Raw genomic sequence first — 12,829 nt, 5'->3', positions numbered from 1 at the left:
ATAAATAAATAAATAAATAAATAAATAAATAAAATATATGTTTATTTTATTACATTTCTGCTATGAAAAGGCATTGATCTCTGTAGACACAAATTCACAGCTTTGAGAACTGTAAAACCAAGCTCTGTGATAATATCTTCTTGATAGAAAAATTGCCTTATAATTTTACACAAACCTCTTGAAAAGCATGACATTGTGAATGGATAAATGGAATTAATTTACCAGAAAATTTAAGCTTGGCATGAATATACAACCTCATGCTACATAATTAAAAACTAATCCCTATTTCATGAAGAGCAACCTTTTGATTATAATGTATCTTAAATAGAAAACTATCTTTAGATAGAATTTTCCTCAAAAAGCATTTTATTAAGAAATCCAATTTAAATTTAAAAATCTGATTTAAATAAAATCCAATTTAAAAATTGAAAATCCTTATTATTTTTAATCATTGTTTTTTATCCACCCTGTCCTCAGGTCATGGTGGAGCAATGTAAGTGTAGCTTGTCAGTGGTTCAGTCCCTGCTGCATACCCCATTGTTTGTGACACTGAGATGTATCAAGGCTGGCATTAAGAAATACAGTGTGAGAAATCACATGCAGTAAAGCAGCCTTCGCCAACTTGGTACCATTACAGGACTATAGACTGGTCTTATGATCCCCATCCAGCTTGGGGAATGGTCAAGAATTGTAAGAGTTGTAGTTCAAAACATCCAGAAGGTATCAGGTTGGTGAAGACTGCATTAATAGGGAAGTTGATGCATTAATAGGGAAGTCTAGATTATTGGTGGATTCAGTCAGTCACCGATTTCCTTGAGCAAGTATAAAAAGTGTTAGCAGGGATTTCCTATTAATCTTTATGATCTCTGAAACTCCAAGTTAACTGTGGGAAACTTGTAGCCCTAGACAATATGGCCAGTGGTCAGGAATGATGAGAGTTGTAATCCAACAGCGTCTGGAAGGTAATTTCCCAACTCTGACCCATATGTTCAAAGCTAGGATCCCAGTTCATTGGCTATCCAGTACTGCCCATTTACTATGAATATAAGAAATGAAATGCTGAATCAGAACAATGGTCCATCTAGTCCAGCACTCTGTTTACATGGTGGTAGATCTGTTGCCCAAATTGCCCTCAAACAGGATGGGTACAAGAATTCTGCCCATAATGGCATAAATTTACACTCTTAAAACTGTCAAATAGTATGTGGGAGCATAGCTTTCAAACTTACATTGCTATTCCCTGGAGCTGAAATTAGAGTGAATAAAGATGAGAAAGAAGAAATACCATATGAAGAAGAGCTGCTAGAATTCTGTCAGCAAGTAAGCATGTCTACCAAAAAAAAGTTGGAACCAGCTTAAGGGAATGCTGCAATGCTGTGGTACTATTTAGAAAAATAGGAGTGTATGTTTGGGATACTGTAATCTGATTTCCCATCTTATCATTAGTGTATTAGAAAACAATTTATCAAGATGTATGAGCAAAAATATGTTTTGTAACAACGTGTATAAGCCATTTATTTTCCAAGTTACCTGGACATTTAGTAATGCCCAGCTGTTGTGTACCCTTTTTGTGGTGTAGGCTGTGCATGATGATGGTATAGGAATACTTCCTATAATGTTTTTAAGGGTTTTATAGTGTTCTGTTTTTATTGTTCTGATTATGGTTTCAATTGATACTGTTTTTTCCTTTTATATAGTTGCTACTTTTTCTTCTCCATTTTATCCTCATCTCATACCAATGAAGTAGGTTTGACAGAGAACCAGCAACAGAGTCAAAGCCACCCAGTGGCCTTCATGGCTGAGTGGGGACTAGAACTTGTATTTACTAAATCCATGTCTGACATTCCAACCTTTATTTATTTATTAAAAACATTTTTATGCTGTGTTACACCTTATTGGCTGTCTTTAATTTATAGATTTCTGTAATTTTGTGTATAAGTTGGTTTGTGACTGGTTTTTGCAGTGCTACATACATTTAGAAAATAATTATAAAATTTATTTTTGTCCAGAATCTATTTTATAGATTGTTGAAAGAATAGTTCTATCATGCTTCTGTTTATAAAGCTGGTGAACTGTACTAATTACGAATATGTGCCAAGAAGTCTGCAGTACAATGTATTTTGATTTAGAATGTTGATTTGTTTTATATTTAACATGAGGTTAATGTGTCAAGAAATATGCACATGGATAATTTTTCTGTACTGAAGTGAATAAAGAAGCTACCTATGATGAATGGTTCATAGGTACACACAGAAAAGATCACGGGATGGGTATCCATGTGAATATTATAAAGAAAACTAAATCATTTTAGAACATGTTCATAGCATGTGAACATGTTAAAGTGTTTTGGAGAGCTGGGGAGATAAGATGTGGAAAAGCAGATTTAAAAAAATATTTATAAAATTGAATAGTAAGTCTGAATGCAACAGAGGAACAGTTGTATTTTACCACCTCTTTGAATCATTGGTCCTGTAACAAATTGAGGATGGCAAAACCATGGTTTGGCATTATATGTAAGCTGTTATATAGTGCCAAACAGTGCTCCATCTATCCCTGGGATTGTATGCTGTACTTTTCTTCTTCTTTCTGTTTGCATGCTCTGATTCCCACAACTTCCTTGTTTGAGGACACCTGTTATATCCAAGTCATCAAACAGTAGCATCTTATTACAAAACTACAAGTTAAAGTGAATTGTTTTTGGAATCCCCTGGGTCCTTGGTTGTGTCTAGCCAGAAAAAAAAATGTACGTGCTACAACTAAAAACAGTTTTTGCTTGTTAACTACTTTGTATTCCTGGATTGAGAACAGGATTTGGGCACAATGGCTAGACAGTGTAAAAAAAAATAAAATGGAAAACAGAAACACAGAAAGCAACAGTGTTCCCTCCTAGACAGAGTAAACTCTATGTAGTTATACATTATACTGATTGATTAGAAAACCCATTTACACACACATATGCACTACCATTTCTCTGCACACTTTTTCACTTGGCTTGAAGAGAAAGCTGCTAGAGTTCATCTTACAAAGTGCAGTGGGCTACAGTGCCAAAAGGGTCTATGTTAGGTCCCTGAGGTTCTGGTCAGAGAAGGAGATACGAGGAAGGGGCTTGAGGTGGCCCATAGGGGAGATATCCCCACACAAGACCTGCATGTGCGTTGTCTCTACGTTATTTTAAACTGATCCCTCCTCATTGCAAGAGATGTTTTGAAATTAATAAATAATACTGTCAGCCTAGAATTGGTTTGTAAAATTTTCTTTTTAAAAATGTTCTTTCCTAATACAGATCTTTCCCTGTTGAGGTTCATCAATGCAGAGCTAACAAGGGGTTACTTCCTTGAACATAATGAAGCAAAATACACAGAACGGAGAGAAAGAGTATATACATGCATGCGAATACCAAGAGAACTGGAAAAGGTAAATTATCTCACTTGGATTAATAAATGCAGGATCTGACTTTATCTTCCAAAGCATGCAGTGTAGTGTAAACATCTTATATTGCAAAAAAAGAGACTCTGTTAACTTGTCTTTCATTTCTATAATTTGAGGATTTTATTCTTTCTTCACTTCCTGGTGGTCACATTGGTGTCTTATGTATGCTGTTACCAGAATGGAGTATGTAGGCTCAGTTCCAAAGAGATGATGTGTGGGCCAGAGAGAACAGCATGTGCAGCCAGAGCTTTACTTGTTGTTTTTCTGCAGTAATTCCACTGCCAAAGAGAAAAGCAGTGGTTCAGTTTTTAAAAGTGGCTTATCTCTTGCACTGAGAAATGCTACAGAAATCCAAAACAAAGAGGCCAGCCATTGTGCTTGTAATATTTTCTAGCCTAGAGCACAAACTAGTTTGAATTCCTTCAAATTGTCCTTTTCAGATTGTGCATAGCTAAACTTAGTTCTATGCAGTGTAGGTTTAAAGGAAGCTGTGGTAAGGAGTTGAGGTACATGTACACCAATGCTAGGAGCATGGGTAATAATAAGCAGGAAGCGCTTGAAGCTCTCCTGGGTATAGGAGGTTATGACCTGGTGGGGATCACAGAAACTTGGTGGGATGAAAGGCAAGACTGGAATGTAAACATAGAGGAGTATCACCTGTTTAGAAAGGACAGGAAGGGAAAGAGGGGTGGGGGCATAACTTTGTATGTTAGGGAAAGGATAGGATGCAGTGAGATAGAATGCAACACAGATGGGGATCTGGTAGAGGCAGTCTGGGTGAAACTAAGGGTTTTGACAGGGAGAGGGACCTGACAGTGGGGGTACGTTATTGCCCTCCAGGTCAACTTGAGACCCTGGACGATTTCCTGACAGATCAGATTCTAAGAATATCTTGGGGGAGGGAGACAGTAATTATGGGAGAATACAGTCTTCCAGATATTAGTTGGGAGACTCACTCGGTGGTGACAGCCACTAGATGCTATAGAGGAAGGGTTTTTCATGCAGAGGGTCCAAGAGGCGACGAGGGGTGGGATATCCTTGACTTGGTTTTGACTAACACGGAGGAGCTGATAGATGGGGTACAGATTAGGGGAGCTCTGGATGCAAGTGATCACTCCATCCTTTCATTTGATTTCAGGGGAATAGGGACAGCAGGTCAAGTACTATGCAATGGGAAGGCATACAAATACTCTACATACATACATACATACATACATACATACATACTAGAAGCTGGGACTTCAGGAGGGCCAGCTTTGGCCTACTGAAGGCCAGACTGGAGAAAGGCTCCCAGGATAGGTTACTGGAAGGCAAGGGAGTTGAGGAGGAGTGGATGGCCCTCAAAAGGGAGGTTTTGGAGGTGCAAGACTTGATAATAACTGTAGTTAGTAAGACAGGGAGGTGAAGGAGAGTGCCGCCATGGATGCGAAAGAAGGTGGTAAGAGGGATTAGATGCAAGAGGAACATCCACAGGAAATGGCTGCTGGGGAAATAGACAAAAGGGTATACCGGGAGGAGGAGGCCCGTTGCAGAAGGGTTCTTTTCAAGGCTAAGGCTGATTATGAGCTGAGACTTGCAAAGAATATTAAGAGCAACAAAAAGGGCTTCTATCAGCTTGTAATTAGCAAGAGGAAGTGGAGTCAGATAGTGAGACCGTTTAACAAGGAGGAGGGGATCCAGTGACTGATGCGAGGCAACAGGCACAAATCCTAAATTACTATTTTGCCTCTGTGTTCTCCCCAAAGCAGGATGGGGGAGATCTGCATAGGAGATTAGATGAGGCCAGGGACTTAGGGGCACAGATTAGAGTCACTTGCCCTAGAAGTTGAGGGGCTCCTCAGGGCACTGGATGTTACAAAGGCACCAGGCCGTGACGGGTTACACCCGAGAGTACTTCGAGCATTGGCAGGGGTTCTCTCATGCCCACTGGCCTCCATTTTTGAGGCCTTGTGGAAAACAGTGAAGTTCCAGAGGATTGGAGGGTGGCATCAGTGGTCCCAATTTTCAAAAAGGGTAGTAGAAGGGACATGGGGAATTACAGACCAGTTAGCCTTACGTCCACTGTAGGAAAAACAATGGAAAGGCTCATAATAGCGAGAGATCTAGTGATGCTAGATAGGGAAGGGAGGCTGGCAGCCACACAACACAGCTTCCACAAAAACAGGTCCTGCCAGACAAACCTTGTGGAATTCTATGGCAAGGTTTCGAGATGGCTAGATGGAGGGGATGCGGTGGATGGGGTTTACCTGGATTTCAGCAAGGCCTTTGACAAAGTGCCTGGTTGAGAAATTGAGGAGCTTTGGGATAGATCAATGCACTGCCTGATGGATTAGGGCATGGTTGACTGACTGAAAGCAGAGGGTAACCATTAGTGGGGAATCATCAGGATGGCAGCCAGTGACAAGCGGGGTCCCCCACGTCTCTGTTCTGGGGCCGATTCTGTTCAAACTTTTCATCAGTGACATGGAAGAAGGGGTGAACAGTCTGCTGATCAGATTTGCAGACAATACTAAAATGGAGGCAGTGGCCACAACTGAGGAGCAGGTAACCAGATCCAAAAGGATCTGGACAGACTATGGAAGTGGGCAGGAGACAACAGGATGGCGTTCATTGTGGATAAGTGCAAGTTCTTCGTCGTGGCCTTTGTGCATCACACATATGGGTTGCTGCGCCTGCGCAGTGCCTAGGCCGGAAGATTAGAAAGCTAACGTGGTATAAATAGAGCGGAGTGTCCGCCATTTTACTCAGTCTTTGCGACCACCGTTCACTGTCCCTCATGCCTATTCGTCTCTCACTATAGATCTGTGCCTCTTGTTTTTTTTCTCAAAAACCTTAAACTCCTCTTGCTCCAAGTTTGTTCTTCTTCCCGATTCTGTCCGTTTTCTTCTTAAATTCTCTTCTCTCTATATATAAAAAAGCAAAAAAAAAATTATCTTACCCTCTATACTGTCCTCTTTTCTTCATTTTTCCGCGATGGCGCAGCGGGCAGCATTCCGCAAATGTATTGAATGTGGATCTAAAATGTCGCCAGTTGATCCACATGATCTGTGCCTCCTCTGCCTCAGCGAGGGGCATAGGACTGACAAATGCGGTCATTGCTTGGCGTTTACCAAGCAGGCACGGAAAAACAGGGAGAATCGTCTCAGGAAGCTCCTATGGGATCAGGCATTAATGCAGTCTGACCAACTGCTCCTATGGCCTGGTTCCTCTTCGTCTGCGCCTCCTCAGCGCTCTTCCTCCACCATGAGCGCTCTGGCGAAGCGTCCTTCCCCGACCTCTGCCGATCCTCCGCAGCGTCCTTCGGACGAAGGCGCCGCTTCTATGGAGGCTCAGTCACTGCCTTCTTCCCCAGCTAAGAAACGGGAGAAGCACAAGCATTCTCTGGATAAACATTCCACCCATAAGAAGTTGAGGAAGGAGAAGGTGGATAAGCCCGCTCGCAAGAGCAAGAAACCTGATTGCCCAAAACACCGGGGCTCAGGTTCATCGGGCTTTTCGGTACCGACAGCCACCAGGTGATTCGTTATGCAGGTGATTCCACCGGGATCCCCCAGGCCAACCACTCGGCCTGAGAGCGTGCCTACCCAGCAACAGGAGGAGCCGTTTCGGGAGTCCATCTCTGATGGTGAGATCAGAGACTCCCTGCCGAGGGACCACTCGCCAACACCTATGCCACCGACTGAACCTCATGTGGCCGCACCATTACCTCCCAGATGTCGCAGCCTTTCATCCGAACATCGAGATGAGAGTTGGTTGATCCTGGGATATGGTGCTCCCCCCGGCTGGGGTGGTTACCAACCATATCCCTATTTTCCTCGGGATCATAGATCACCATCGGTCCCGAGGGACGTACCATCCACCTACAGGCGTACGGAGACGAGGCACCCAACCTCCCCTGAAACCTCCTCCTCCTCAAGCGAAAACCGGCCACGTTACGTGGAAGACTCCGAGGATTCGGAGGTCGACTCCACATCCCCCGATGTGGCTGTCACATACCAAGGGCCTGCTTCATCTGACGAACCACATGTCTCTTTCACAGAGCTCATGTCCCGCTTAGTTCGTTCGCTTGAAATCGAAGCTCATCAACAGCCAGGCCCCTCCACAGATCGGTTTTATGATGTCGTTCGGGGAGAGCAGTCCGCATCCATAGCTCTGCCGCTTATAACTACACTCCGCCAGGCTATGGTCCAGCCCTGGGACCAACCGGACCAACCACAAGCTATCTCCCACAGATATGAAGCCATGTATAGAGTTTGTGACGATGACATTCCCTTCCTGCTCCGTCACCCGAAACCAAACTCTCTTGTGGTTGAATCCTCCCAGGGCAGGGAGTCCAGGGGACATACCGCTCCTCGGGACAAGGAAGGGAGGAAAATTGATATGCTTGCGTGCCGAGTCTATGCGGCCTCTGGACTCGGCGTGCGCATATCGAACTACGAAGCGACACTGGCACGTTACCAGTACTTTATCATGCAGAAGCTGGATAACGTTGCTTCCTCCCTTCCAGACCACCAAGCGGACCTTGCCAGGGTTTTCATTAAGGAGGCGATGCAGGTGGCAGTAAACAGTCGTCTACCGCTCGTCATCATGTAGACACCGATTCAAGGGCCCTCGTCAATGCTATCTCGTTACACCGAAATGCGTGGCTGTGCAATTGTAATTTCCCCAATGAGATGAAGCGCCGAATCGAGGAAATGCCATTTGACGGTACCGGTCTGTTCCACCAGAAGACCGACCGCAAATTAAAGGCAATTCACGAATCACGCCTAACTGCACGCCACATGGAGCTCCCACAAAAACGTAAGTGGCAGTGGCCTCGGTCTTCCTACCGGAACCAACCATACTATCCGCACCAGCAAAACTACCCTCGCCAGCAATATCAACAATGGCAGCATTGGAGACAGCAAACACAACAGCGTTTTTCCCAAGGCCGTCGGCGATTCAATACCGATAAATGCCCACGTTGATGGCTTGGGCGAACCATCCTCTCTTTCCCAACAGCACCTTCCCTTCTCCCTTTTGGAAACCGGCTCCAGGGCTGACTCCCCATTTTGGGAGTCCATTACATCTGATAGGTGGGTGTTATCTATCATCAAGTTCAGATATAGGATAGAATTTGATGTTATCCCTCCTTCGAGCCCGATCCGCTTCACACCTTCTTCATTGGTGGTACACGATGTGGTCTCCCAGCTACTTCTCAAGGGAGCGATACGACAATTGTCCTGCTCGGAAGGATTGCATGGATTCTATTCCAGATATTTTACGGTCCCGAAAAGGGACGGTGGTCTTCATCCGATCCTGGACTTACGAAATCTTAATAAGTACATTAAACCAAGGAAGTTCCGGATGACCACTTTGCAAAATATCCTTCTGTTATTGAAAAGAGAGGATTGGTTCTCCTCACTGGATTTAAAGGATGCTTATTTTCATATTTCCATCCATCCTTCACACAGACGCTTTCTACATTTTACTGTCGGATCCAACCTGTTCGAGTTTAACGTCCTACCTTTTGGCTTGGCCACAGCCCCTCGAGTCTTTACGAAGTGTATGGCGCTGGTATGCACACACTTGAGGACATGGGGAATACAGATATACCCATACTTAGACGACTGGCTAATTGTCTCGCAATCTGAGCAAGCTCTCCTGTCTGATATACAAATGACCTGCGCTCTACTCAATGCTCTCAGTCTCTGCATTAACCGTGACAAATCGTCCCTTATTCCCACGCAGGTCATCGATTTCATCGGGGCACGACTCGATTCGACGCAGGAAAAAGCCTTCCTCCCACCGGAACGTCAGAATGCCTTATGCAGCCATATTCATCGGATTCGGCTACACGGAACGGTCCCAGCCTTATCCGTTCAGAGACTACTGGGACATATGGCTGCTGCAATTGCCATTGTCCCGTATGCCAGACTACGTATGCAACCCATACAACTGTTTTTCAACGCTGCTTTTCAACCGCAACAAGATCCTGCCACCAAGCCGATTCGGATTCCATCTGCAATCCTTCACACTTTAACATGGTGGACCATCACAGACAACCTGTCGATCGGCGCCCCGTTTCGACCACCTCGGCCAACGATAACTCTGTACACCGACACATCCCTCCTTGGATGGGGTGCTGCATGTTCGGGACTTCGGGTCCAAGGTACTTGGAACCAACAAGAGGCGAAGGAATATCAACTTTCTGTAACTTCTGGCGATTTTCAACGCTCTCAAGGCTTTCGAGACTGTGTTACGCTGTCAAGTTGTCCAAATTGCATCAGACAACATAGCGGCAGTTTTCTACATCAACAAGCAGGGGGGCACAAAATCCCCAGCCTTAGCACGCCTATTGATGGACATTTGGGACTGGTGCATACCGAGGAACATCGTGCTTATGGCAGTTCATCTGGTTGGAACCGAAAACGTCGAAGCAGATACATTAAGCAGACAGATGTCAACAATCCACAAATGGGAGTTGGACAAACAAATTTGCGAGAAACTCTTCCACTTGTAGGGTTATCCGGACGTGGACCTGTTCACCACTTGAGAGAACAGCCTGTGTACCCTGTACTGTTCCAGAGCGGGCATCGGGCCGGGATCGATGGGGGACGCTCTTATGGTCCCTTGGAGCAACATGACTTTTTATGCGTTTCCCCCGATCCCACTCCTGACAAGAGTGGTTGCGAAAATAGCTCAGGACAATGCCACAGGGATACTAGTGACTCCGTGGTGGCCGAGACAACCATGGTTTGCCACTCTTTTGCTGCTGTCCAGAAGAACGTTCCTTCATCTACCAACTCTTCCGCATGTGTTAACACAACAAGGAGGAGCAATCCGTCATCCGGATATACTCTCTCTGAAGCTGACGGCATGGCGGATCACCTGATTCACGCCACTGAGTTGGTACCGAGGACACCTCACCCTATGGGTGACCTTACTCAACAGACGGTATATGCGGCCCCGACTTCGGATTCAACAGTAACTGCCACAGTACCGATGCCTACAGACAGAGAAATTCAGGCGATTCTCAAATCTGCATTGAGACTGTCCACTCGTCGTTCCTATATGGCTAAATGGAGAAGATTCTCCTCTTTTGCAGAGTGCCATTCCTTTTGCCCTGGAACGGCTTCAGTCACCAATATTTTACAATTTCTCTTGCAAGGGACTTAAACCACCATCCATCAAAGTTTATGCAGCCGCTATATCCCATTATCGTGGCACTATCCATGGATTATCAGTCTTCTCTCAACCGCTGGTTCGGCGTTACATTAAGGGACTACAAAATTTACATTTGTCTATTCACCCTGCCATGCCAACGTGGAGTCTTTCCATAGTGCTCCAAGCGCTTACCAAACCACCGTTCGAGCCTTTAGCAACTGTGGACTTACGCCTGGTGTCATGGAAAACTGCCTTTCTCATAGCGGTTACATCAGCACGGAGAGCTAGCGAAATTTGTGCTCTCCGCATAGACCCACAATTTCTGAACTTCCATAAGGAAAAAGTCGTCCTTCGGATGGATTTCTCCTTTTTACCCAAGGTGGCCACACCGTTCTGCCTGAGTCAGGACATCGTTCTGCCGGCGTTCTTTCCATCGCCGTTGACCCCGATAGAACGTGCTCTACACACGCTTGATGTTCGCCGTTGCTTGGCCTTTTACAGATCCCACACTGAATCTTTTCGTACTACTAATAGACTTTTTGTTAAATACTCCGAGCGTGAAAAGGGATCACCGATATCACCTCAGAGACTCTCTAATTGGATCATCCAGACTATTGTCCTGGCTTATTAGCTATCGAAAATAGACTTATCTGTCTTTCCAAGAGGCCACTCTACACGAGCAGTAGCAACCTCTTCCGCTTTTGCCGCAGGGGTTTCGGTGCAAGACATCTGCAGAGCTGCGATCTGGGCTGGTCCATGTACTTTTGCCAAGCACTATCGGCTAGATGTACGTGCCAGACAAGACTGCTCTTTTGGTAGAGCTGTTCCCTCATCCGTTCTTTGCTGATGACACCTCCCTCCTCCGACTGTGGTAAGCTTACGAATCACCCATATGTGTGATGCACAGAGGCCACGACAAAGAAAGGCAGGTTGCTTACCTGTAACTGATGTTCTTCGAGTGGCCATCTGTGCATTCACACAACCCACCCGCCGGCCCCACTCGGTGTCGGTGAGTGGATCTCATTTTTCTCGGTACCGTACTATAATTTGCATCGGTACCGTTGGGTTATATTGCTGACTAGATATTGTTCTCAGTCCCGTACTGTAATTCACATCAGTGCCGTTTGGATATAATTGTGTTTTCTCATTACTTTTATTCTTAACCTCTAGAGGGCGAACGTGCGGTCTTCAAGACTGAGTAAAATGGCGGACACTCCGCTCTATTTATACCACGAAGGGGGAGGGGAGCGGAGTTTTCCCGCCAAAAACCATTAGCTTTCTAATCTTCCGGCTTAGGCACTGCGCAGGCGCAGCAACCCATATGTGTGAATGCACAGATGGCCACTCGAAGAACATCAGTTACAGGTAAGCAACCTGCTTGTCTTGCACTTGGGCCATAGGGATGGGTGTCATAAGTACAGGTTAGGGGACAAGTGGCTGGAGAGCAGCACTTGTGAAAGGGATCTTGGAGTACTGGTTGATTGCAGTGTGACACAGTGGTCAAGAGGGCAAACACCACCCTTCGTTGCAGAGCTAGAAGTATGGCTTCTAAATCAAGAGAGGTATTACTACCACTCTATACGACTCTGGTGTGCCCGCAACTGGAATATTGTGTTCAGTTCTGAGTCCCTTGTTACAGGAAGGATATAGCCAGGTTAGAGTCAGTGCAGTGTAGGGCCACAAGGATGGTGGCCGGATTGCAGGGAAAGCCGTATGAGGCGAGACTGAGGGAACTGGGTCTTTTCAGCCTGGAGAAGAGGAGACTCCGAGGGGATCTGTTGGTTACATACAGGTATGTGACGGAGTGTCACATGGAGGTGAGCAGAGACCTGTTCTTTCCTGCAGAGGAGGGCAGGACGAGCTCCAATAGAGCCAAGCTCAGGGAACCAAGGTTCAATTTGGATGCCAGGAAGTACTTCCCGGCATTTAGCACCCCGAGGGTATGCAATGGGCTTCCACAGGAGGTGGTTGAGGCCCCATTGGTGAGGGTGTTCAAGGATAGGTTAGACATGTACAAGGTAGGCATGTCGTGAGCAGAGCCATCTAGAGCCGGAGGTCAGACTAGATGTTCCAGGAGGACCCTTCTGACTTACTCTGTTTCTATGTAACATCATTCACAATCTTTTAAAAAATGTCTGCAGAGAAAAGTGACTCAAATTATTTAGGTTATCTTGCATTTTCTGGCCTAAATAGAGCAGAACACAAAAAAAAAAAACAAATAAAATCATATCAAAACAATATTAGGGACAATAAA

The 12,829-nt window shown here is 45.2% G+C and overlaps 1 protein-coding gene across 4 annotated transcripts in view; it reads left to right on the top strand.

Annotated features, from left to right (window-relative positions):
* The window catches only part of TAPT1 (transmembrane anterior posterior transformation 1), an 82,277-nt gene that overhangs the window by 17,303 nt on the left and 52,145 nt on the right, over positions 1-12,829 (top strand). For all 4 annotated transcript variants that reach the window (XM_044417701.1, XM_044417702.1, XM_044417704.1 and 1 more), the window contains exon 2: positions 3,284-3,414. In XM_044417701.1, coding sequence (XP_044273636.1) covers positions 3,284-3,414 — 131 coding nt within the window. The remainder of the gene's footprint in view (positions 1-3,283; positions 3,415-12,829) is intronic.

The sequence above is a fragment of the Varanus komodoensis genome, unplaced genomic scaffold (assembly GCF_004798865.1).
Source record: "Varanus komodoensis strain SLA01 unplaced genomic scaffold, ASM479886v1 scaffold9, whole genome shotgun sequence".
Taxonomy (NCBI): domain Eukaryota; kingdom Metazoa; phylum Chordata; class Lepidosauria; order Squamata; family Varanidae; genus Varanus; species Varanus komodoensis.
This window is presented reverse-complemented; position numbering and strand designations above follow the sequence as displayed.